Source organism: Medicago sativa, chromosome 8 (assembly GCF_051527215.1).
Source record: "Medicago sativa cultivar Bolivia chromosome 8, Bolivia_mono, whole genome shotgun sequence".
NCBI lineage: Eukaryota > Viridiplantae > Streptophyta > Magnoliopsida > Fabales > Fabaceae > Medicago > Medicago sativa.
Window position 1 is genome coordinate 27,022,214 of NC_140756.1, and position 10,250 is coordinate 27,032,463.

At 31.2% G+C, this 10,250-nt stretch overlaps 1 protein-coding gene and 1 long non-coding RNA gene across 2 annotated transcripts; both read left to right on the forward strand.

Moving 5' to 3' along the window:
* The first annotated feature begins 924 nt into the window (after window positions 1–924).
* On the forward strand, window positions 925–1,549 carry LOC146898007 (uncharacterized). The gene is made up of 2 exons (XR_015021163.1): window positions 925–1,131; window positions 1,238–1,549. It is a non-coding gene; the product is annotated as an uncharacterized LOC146898007 (long non-coding RNA).
* Window positions 1,550–3,848: 2,299 nt separating this feature from the next.
* On the forward strand, window positions 3,849–8,646 carry LOC146898008 (peroxisome biogenesis protein 16-like). Its single transcript, XM_085731618.1, has 8 exons — window positions 3,849–4,098; window positions 5,976–6,033; window positions 6,491–6,707; window positions 6,811–7,088; window positions 7,376–7,644; window positions 7,728–7,795; window positions 7,925–7,986; window positions 8,097–8,646. The coding sequence occupies exons 1-8, from the start codon at window positions 4,030–4,032 to the stop codon at window positions 8,156–8,158; spliced, it is 1,083 nt and encodes a 360-aa protein (XP_085587744.1). The 5' UTR covers window positions 3,849–4,029; the 3' UTR covers window positions 8,159–8,646.
* The last annotated feature ends 1,604 nt before the right edge of the window (window positions 8,647–10,250 follow it).

The following is a 10,250-nucleotide window of genomic DNA, read 5'->3' on the forward strand; positions in this document are numbered from 1 at the left end:
AGCTCAGTTGATAGGACAATGCATTATTATATGCAGGGGTCAGGGTTCGAACCCCGAACACCCCCACTTATTCACCTTATAAGGTGAATTCTAGCCATTACGATACCTGACCAAAAAAAATTTTATCATCACCTTACATGTCGGTTCTGTAAGTATGAAGTTTGTTTATTTTATGATCCTTTTTCTCTCATTATTTATTGTTTCAACGAACAGTTATGGTATGTCATTTTATTTAAGGATGGTATGCCATTTTTTTATTCTTTTAAATTTTTCTTCATTACATCTTTCACAATATTTTATCCCCTTTAATTACTAACAATAATACCTTCTTATCCTAATTATTAGTTTTTTTGTGATTTTCCTTTTCCTATCATGAAAGGTTAAACAAGTTTTTTATTATAGGCTTAATTGCATGTTTGGTCCCTTATGTTTATTTTAGTTTTCAAGTTGGTCCCTTATGTTTTGAAAGTTTCAAGTTGGTCCCATACGTTTATTTTAGTTTTCAAGTTGGTCCCGTACGTTTTGAAAGTTTCAAGTTAGTCCCTTATGTTTATTTTAGTTTTCAAGTTGGTCCCTTATGTTTATTTTAGTTTTCAAGTTGGTCCCTTATGTTTATTTTAGTTTTCAAGTTGGTCCCTTATGTTTTGGACTGACTTGAAAACTAAAATAAACATAAGGGACCAACTTGAAAACTAAAATAAACATAAGGGACCAACTTGAAACTTTCAAAACGTAAGGGACCAACTTGAAAACTTTTAAAACGTAAGGGACCAACTTGAAACTTTCAAAACGTAAGGGACCAACTTGAAAACTAAAATAAACATAAGGGACCAAACATGCAATTAAGCCTTTATTATAATAGGAAACTTTTTTACTTGACCTATTTACTAAGTGTGTTAAAGGGGAATCACAACACTTTGATGTAGTTCAAAAGGCATTTAATAATTATTTTAATTTAAGAAGTACTTTTTTTACATTTCTATAAGTGTTAGAAACAATTTAAATGGTGTAAAGAAAGCTTAGCTTTATACATTATTAAGTGATCAAATAATTTTCTTTTTATTATGAAGTTTGTTTATGTTATGATCCTTTTTCTCTCATTATTTATTGTTTCAACAAACGGCGGTTATGGTATGCCATTCTTTTAATTCTTTTAAACTTTTCTTCATTACATCTATCACAATATTTTATCCCCTTTAATTACTAACAATATAATATCTTCTTATTGCAATCACAGAAAAATTTTCCTGTCAAAGCTACTATGATTGTCCAGAAAATATGTGTGAGTTTGGTATGATTCCCAGATGTGTTAGCTACAAGTGTCAATGTCATGAGGTCGACTGAATGAAAAGAATGGTTTCTTGCACCAGAATAAAGATATAAGAAATATTATTAATGATGTCTTTTAATTATTATTGGCACTCAATAATTGGGTTAGTTTTATTTTTATTTTCCTTTTGAAATTTAACATACCATGCTGTAATGACTTTGTGCTCGGAAATAATGATAATTAGATTGAGACCCGTGCGATGCGCGGGATTGTGGATGACTTATTTAAGTATTAATTGTTAGATTCCGTAGATTTTTATATTATTTTGTATAAAAAAACTCTATAATTGAAATAAGTAGTAAAAATTTAAGTAAAAAGAAATTCTTGTCTAAATCATGGAAATGTAATAAAAGACATTGAATCTAAATTTAAAAAGTAAAATAAATCAAAATTCCACTAAACATGATGTGATAGAGCAAAATTAGATATACATATTATCAAAGGTCATACTCAGTTTTACCCGGCACACTCTATAACACAACTACGAAAGAAGATTGGTTCATAATGTTTAAGTTAATACATTTAAGGGGTAGCCAATTAAATGATTCAAAATTATAAACATGTAATAAGGAAGCATATGATATCCAATTGACCAAAATCTCACGTAGAATTGTTAGTTGACCATGCAAATAGGCAAAATAAGGTCCTTCTTAGTCGGATACCAAATTCATGTTATAAGGTCCTTCTTATAATATGTAAATTGATTTTTGGTTCATTAGAAGTGAATGTGATTGTTGAAATCACATATTGTTATTGAAAATTTAAAGATTTTTTTATGTGATAAACTTTTGACTTGTTTGATGAGTATAGATGCTTGTTGCTAGATGGATTTAACCAAGACAATCCTCGTTAAATCTTCCAAAAAGAGGATCTAATGGATATTTGTAGCTCGAGGCAATCCTCATTAGATCCTCTTTTTGACTATTATTCCATGCCCCTCCCTCTATTGGCAAATTCTACCACCGTCGCATATTTGACTATTTTAAAACCGTCGTTTTAGAAAATGAACCAAATATCAATTTAAATATTATATTTTTCAAAAGTTCTCAAAAGGTAAATTAAAAATGAAATGAAATAACACTACATTGCTCATTAAATTATTTTTAACATTTACTTTGAATTTATTGTGCATATTATGGTTAAATACATAAAAGTTATGTATAAATTAAAAATAGTGATTAAAATTTTGTGTTTAACATCATAAATATTAGTTAATCAAATAACAAAGTATTAAAAAAATTAAAAGTGATTTTTAGAGGAAAAGGTAGTTAGTGTCATTTTTATCTAAAAAGGAAGCGAGTGTAATTTAATATGGCTCGAGTTGTCGGCCCATTAATATTTAACTCCAAACTAAATATTTTAGTCGAAATTCAATTTGGTAGCTCATTAACCCATTTGGGTGAGTCGTGTCTTTTCTTGAGAACTTAGTGTGTGCTATTTTCAATGTCTCAGTTTTTTTCTGTTATCAATTTTTATAGATTAGTTTGAGTTTTTTTTTAAAAAAAAAAAAGGTAGCTCATTAAACAAATAAATCGGTCATATCCAACTTATTTATATTTGTTGATCCATTTTACCGATTCAAGCCGGTCGAGTTAGTCCATTTAACAACTCTAATAAATGTTGAAAATAGATTATTGTTAGTACAACCATCGTTTAAGCAACTTTTGATGCAACGTGTTTTTCTTCTGCTTCAAGGACAAAAATAGTAGACCGAAAGAGGAATAATACAATGTAATGTGAGAAAATGGATTGTCAAGAAAATTTATAAAAAATATAATAAAATATAGGGTTAAATATAAGTCTGATCCCTAAAAATATAGGGTTAAATACAAAAAAGTTATGTATAAATTAAAAATAGTGATTAAAATTTTGTGTTTAACATCTTAAATATTTTTTTTTTGGTAGTGATCTTAAATATTATTTAATCATATAGAAAAGTATTAAAAAATTAAAAGTGATTTTTAGAGGGAAAAAAGGTTCATTTAAAATTAATAGTTTAGTCGAATTCAATTTTGGTAGCTCATTAACCCATTTGGATGGATGTCATGGTGTTTTCTTTGGAATTTAGAGTGGATCTCTCTCAATATCTTAATTTTGATTCTTCCGTTATTTCGATAGATTAGTTTAGCTCCTTTAAAATAAAAATGATAGCTCATTAAACAAATATTTGTATTTGTTCACCCATCCATTTTACTGATTCAAGCCGGATCGAATCACTCCATTTGACAACTCTTAAGCATTGAACGAATCACTCCATTTGACAACTCTTAAGCATTGAAAATAGAGTATTCTCAGTACATCCATCTTTTAAGCAACTATACAACATTTTTTTAAGGAAAAATAAAATTAAAAATATAAAGAAGAAAAATTATAAAAAGAAATAAAATATATCTATAAATATGATTTCTCATTATTACATGCCATAAAAGTTTAACTACCAAAAAAAAGTCTTGAAAGGCATCATCGAATCACAACCGTCCATTACTTCAGATATCAAACACCTCTCATCAAAACATTTCACGAGCTTTCATTAGGTCTGGTTCTTTGGGTTCCATGTTTTTCTGATTGAAACCCATTTTCAATTCACACAAATTGTATCCAAAGTTTTCATCTTGACCAACTGGGTCTCTTCCATTACCTTCAGATATTGGTGGGTCTATGTTGTTTTCGTGTTTTGTTTTTGTATAATTTTTGAAGCTATGGAAGCTTATAAGAGATGGGTCAGACAGAACAAAGATTATGTTCACTCTTTGGAGTCCTTGGCCAATGTAAGTTTATGTTTTTGATTAATAATATTGTTTTGTTTAATTCAATTTAATCATTTTGTTGTTTAAATTTACCTGTCATATTCAATTTTTAAGAAAGTTCATGCTTTTGAGTTGTTACAATTGTCTATAAAGCACTGACACAGACACCAGACACCAAACACGACCACTGACACGTTGACACGGATAATAATTAGTAATTTGAGAAAGTAGAAATGATTAAATTCACTCGGTGTTTTGTTGGTGTACCTTAAGTCTAAAGTATTGGTGCTACATGGTTAGTTATTACCTATGATGCACATACACTCCTCGAATTAGACATGTCCCGGTGTCGGACATGTGTCGTGTCCGACACCGACACGACACCGATACATATAATTACACTAAATTATGTGATTTTCTCTAATTATTAGCGGTGTCGACGTGTCAGTGTCCGTGTCATGTCTGTATCCATATCCGTGCTTCATAGGTTATTACTTGTTGCAATATCTATAATTGTAGAAGGGTAACACAAGAGTTAGGGGAAAATGGTGATTCTGTTATGGATTTTGTTGATTGATAGTTTTGGCTATTGTTCGATTAAGTGCTATGTTATGATGGATTTTTCGCTGATAATCACGATTTTCTATTTCCTTCATAAAGTCTGACAATTTCGCGTTTTGTAATTTGAATATCAACTGAGAATGGTTCAATCCATGACATAGAAATTCGACTAAGTTTTATGTTGGTTGTTGACTGCCTAACATAACTCATTTTATTAACGGCTATGCATATCAAAGCTAACATAGCAGGACAACTGAAAATGGTACCTTAAAAACAAATTAAACAGCTAGTTTTTTTTTTTTTGTGACTGACATTGTAATATGAGCAATTTGTACACCATTTTTCATCTTATATGGATGCCCGACACCTGATATGACTTTGACACATTGTTAATGACAATTTTAAGAAAATAGAAGTGAATGGGATATATCATGCTGGTGTACGGTGCAACTTCAATATGAAGTTTTGTTGCCTCGTAGCTAGTAATTACTTGTTGGCTGTTGCAACATCTATAAATGCACACGAGTAACCCAAAAGTCAGAGGAAAATGATGATTCTGCTGTGAATTTTGTGGTTTGATAGTTTTCGCTATTGCTGCATTAAATGGTATCTTATTCTGGTCTTTTGCTGATAACCACGATTCCGCCATTTCCTTCATCAAGTCTAACTATTTGGCTTTTTACAATTTGAAGGTCAACTGAAAATGGAATCTTAAAACAAATAAACAACCAGTTTTCTGTGATTGTTATTGTTTATTTAAACAATTCTGTGGTATGTCATGGAGGACATTGTTAAAAGATATGAGCATTTGTATCCCACTTTTCATCTTATATAGATCCCCCGCATCTGATATGACACTGACATGTAGATACGGATCATAATTTTAAGAAATAGAAGTGACTTGAATATTTATGTTGGTTTCAGATGCAACTTCAATATGTAGTGATGGTGACTCATGGCTAGTCATTACTTGTTGCAATTTCAATAACTGCACAAGGGTAACCCAAAAATGAAAAATCAGACAAAAATTGTGATTCTGATATGAATTTTGTTGTTTGATAGTTTTAGCTGTTGTTGCATTCAGTGCTATCTTATGCTCTACTTTTTTGTTGGTAATCCAGATTTCTCCATTTCCTTCAGAGTCTAATAATTTAGTGTTTCATGGCTTGAATATCATCTGAAAATGGAATTTTAAAAAAATTAAACAACTAGTTTTCTGTGATTGTGATTGCTATTGTCTGTTTAAACATTCTATGAAGGACATTGTTGAAACATTGTTGTATATCAGCGTTTGCAGACCACTTGTTATCTTATTTGTTGATTGAAAATGTGGACAGGGATTGACGTGGCTTCTTCCGGAACGGTTTTCTGAATCAGAGATTGGACCAGAAGCAGGTTTTGTGAATTTTTGGTAACTTTTGGCTACTTCTTTCGAGTTAAAAATTAGTATAACTTATAAGACTATGTCTCACTTTAAGTAATTAAACAAGTGACAAATGACTCAAGTTTTAAAACTACTTGTAATAAATTCCAGTTTCAGTTGGTCACAAAATGGGAAGAAAAATAATATAAGACTGTGCTGTTGTAAAATAAAAGCTTATGTCAATAATTATATGTTAATGTCGATCTTCAAAATGATAACTAGGAAAAACAAAAGACTTAGCTGAGCCTTGTGCCTTCATAGATTCCTGTTGCGAATTTCAAACTGATATTACGTTCTTCTAGTTTAGTAGTTTACCAACATTGTCTTTGAAACTTAACAAGCTGCGATTGTCTTATAGTATATTTTTTATTATTTTTTTGTTATTATAGACACATGTACCTTGCTGAAAATATCTATGATTTCATGTAGTGACAACCATTCTCGGAATCATCACAGCTATCAATGAACATATAATTGATAGTGCTCCTAACCAAAATATTACAGGCTCTGTTGAGCCTCATTCATTTCCTTATCCATTATGCTTATCTGCATTAAAGGATCTGGAAACGTTAGTCGAAGTCGTGGCACAGCATTACTATGGTGATGATAAGAAATGGAATTTCCTTGCTGTTACCGAAGCAACCAAGTAAGTAATATGATGTGATTTACCATATTGTCCTCCGGATGTCGTTACATATCTCTAGTCATCGATCTGTTTTATCTTATTATCTTGAGTTACTCTAACTCAGGGTACTGGTTCGGTTATCTTTGTTTCGAAAGAGTGGATATAAAATGTTGTTACACGGAGGCGAGACATCTAATGAAGCGATGCATTCGGACGGCTCTACTTCACAACATCCGACAGCCATGAACCCGAAAGGGCGTTACAATCCTGGAACAAACCCGTGGAATCTGGAAGGAAGAGCATTGTCAGCTTTAAGCCAATTCGGAGAAAAAGCGAGGATGGTGTCAGAACCAGTGTGGTTACGTAGGGTTCATCACCAACAAGCAATTATGGAGCCCGCTGGTAATCCGTTCTAAAGATACTTTTATCACTATTTTGTTATGGAATAGATTATACTTATAAGGATTTAATTAGTATGCAGAGGCAGTGTTAAACTTTTTTACGCATGCATTAAATTACCTCTCACCATGTAGATATTTTAGGAACAAATATAACAAAGTGACATCATGATGTAATTTTATTGGATACACGTGTAAAGAAGTTTTACACTGTCAATGCATAGAAATTAATCTCTATTTACAATGCATGTGAAATTATACTAATACTTGTTTTCCACTGCATTGTTACAGCTCCAAGGGTAGTGAAACCTACACTTTCCACCATATTATCAAAAAAGGGTCTTCGTGGAGCTTTGTTTTTAACTGGAGAAGTTCTATTTATGATTAGGCCACTTATTTATGTTTTATTTATTCGGAAATATGGTACTCGATCGTGGACCCCTTGGTTCCTTTCCCTGGCTATTGATTGCATGTCAAACAGTATTCTCTCACTTGTTACAACGACAGTGGCTGGTGAAAATCAGAAAATGATTCATCTTTCTGCCCCAGAAAAGGATGAGGTTTGTGTTTTTCTAGACTTAGAGCCATACTACATACGATGCTCTCGACTTTAAGAGCTAATGCTGAAATGCTTTTCGTTCAGGTTAAACGAAGAAAGATGTTATTTGTACTTTACCTAATGAGAGATCCATTTTTCAGCAAATTTACTAGGTACCGATGATCTAACATTCTGATCTCACATTTTTTTATACCTTTCATTTCTTTTAAACTATACATTTTGCAATATGCCGCTTCTAAGTAGGAAAATATATGGAACTAAATCTCTGCCTAATTTTATAGGCGAAAACTCGAAAGCACGGAGAAAGTTTTGGAACCTATACCTGTCATAGGATTTCTTACAGGTGTGCTTGATATTTATATATTTCCTTTTGTTACCCTATTTCTGCATCTTAGCTTAGTAGACTACTTTGAATATCTGATATGTTTTTTTTTCTTAATATATTTGTTGCAGCGAAAATTGTTGAGCTTACGATTGGAGCTCAAACACGTTACACTTACATGTCAGGATCATGATACAAAACCCAAAAGAAAGACCTCTTTGCCCTCCAAAATTGAGGGAATATATTCTCACTATGCTGCCACACTAAGTTTTGTTCCTGAATTTTTCGAATGAGGAAGACATATCGAATTTGATACTATTATGATTGAAATGCAAGAAACAAGAAAGTGTGGGACAAATTGGTTGCAAGAATAGCTCAACTATCAACAATTGGATAGTATAAATTTGGAGATTTTGTTTCACTCCTACTACATTAGAGCTTGGTGGGACAAAACTTATTGTTCTAATCATTTCCAGAGTTATAATGTGTTTTATTAATTAAACTTAGAAAGTTGTATTTTTTTTTTTAGGCTAAATCCAGAAGAGTGACATATTTACATGAACTAAAGACATATTTGAAAGAAGAAGAAAAAACAGTTTATCATTCATTGCATCCTTGTGTGCAGAAATCCATGTTCAATACACTGCTTGCACCAAAAGAATAAATAAATAGTTATCTAAAGCCTAGCTGTGTCTTTTTGTTTCAAGTGATGCTGCAAATATTATTCATCTATGTCAATATCTTTATAGTTGTGGACTTTTCTTTTTATAAACTAAATATTCACCATCTTTGTGCATGTTAAGAGTTGTTTGGTGAATACTTACTCATTGGATGCTTGAAAAATATGTCTATGTTTAGTACAGTAACATGAAATTATTCTTAAATAGTAGAAATTGCAATTTTTTGGAGGGTAACTTTTATGCTTGTAAGTCTCGTAAACAATTCTTATACTTATTTACCACAACATCATTTTATTCATGTCTGCACTGATAATCAGAACCAAATAAAAGAGGGTAATGATTTTACAGAAAGTTATTAGATGCAGCATGGCATGACTTATAAAGAAGCAATAAATAATGAAGAAAGCAATATTGTTGGTATATTTCAGTTGCCATGTCAATGAATATATGAAGTTTCTATTATCAAATGATAGGCTAACAAGTCTAGTATTACAACAAAGAACTTGCAATTTTGTTATGTATGGATTTTGTTGAACAGTCACATAAATAGAAAATAAGATTGGACAAAGAATCTTATTTTTTGAACAAGACGTGCCAAAACATTTCAACAATACAATTTGATCCATAATCACCAAAAACATCACGATAATTGCTTTTTTGACATTCAGAAGTTCCTAATAACACAAGTACATTACTAAAATAACCTCCAGCGGTGGTTAACTACCGTTGGGTTATAACTAGAAACCCAGCGACAGTTAACTGCCATTGGATTTTTTGGTCTTTATTGTTAAGACATATCAAATATCAGAAAAGCAATCGTCAAACATCACTGTCAGTAGTTCAAATACACAGTGATTACAAACACTTACTTGAGGAAAAAAATTAAACCAAATCAAATAGCACTAATACTATCTAAAAGAGATTTGTCATACCTCTCTACTTCTCCTAAAGAGCAACTTTTGAAACATGCACTAGATACTTTAGAAAACCTACCTTTTTAAATTTCTTTACTTCCTTTGTTTTTTATTATAATCCAAAAATAATCTATTGATTATCCACTTGAGAATAGGATTGATATTTAAGAAGAATAAATAAAACAGACAAAACAAATTCAATTTGCCAAAGTAACACAGAAAGTAAGAAGGAAGCATTATCTCATGCATCATGCCCCCATTCATATCTTTCTCTCTTGCACATAGAAAGAAAGAGATACACACAGGCTCTCTCCCTGACCATTCACCATTCACCGACAATCATGTGAATCAAGAAAAGGTGGGCCCCACCTCAAAGAAATAGCAAATTTCATTCTCATCCAATGGAATAGTTCCTCCCACCATTCTCAACAACTAAACAAACAAAGGAAATTATATTGAGTGCCTTAGAATATTGATTAATAACAAATATAGAAGTATAATGTTAAAAGTTGTGTATTCACCTTTTTTATGAAGAAGCTAGAAGTTTAAATTGTGCTTCCTAATATAAAATTTTTATTTCTTTTACTTTTTTAACAAGTGTCATTAGGCATTGTCATTAAGGAATATCTTAAAGGTATTGATCAATGATAATCACTAATTTTTGTTTTAAAAAAGACAGATTAATTCATCA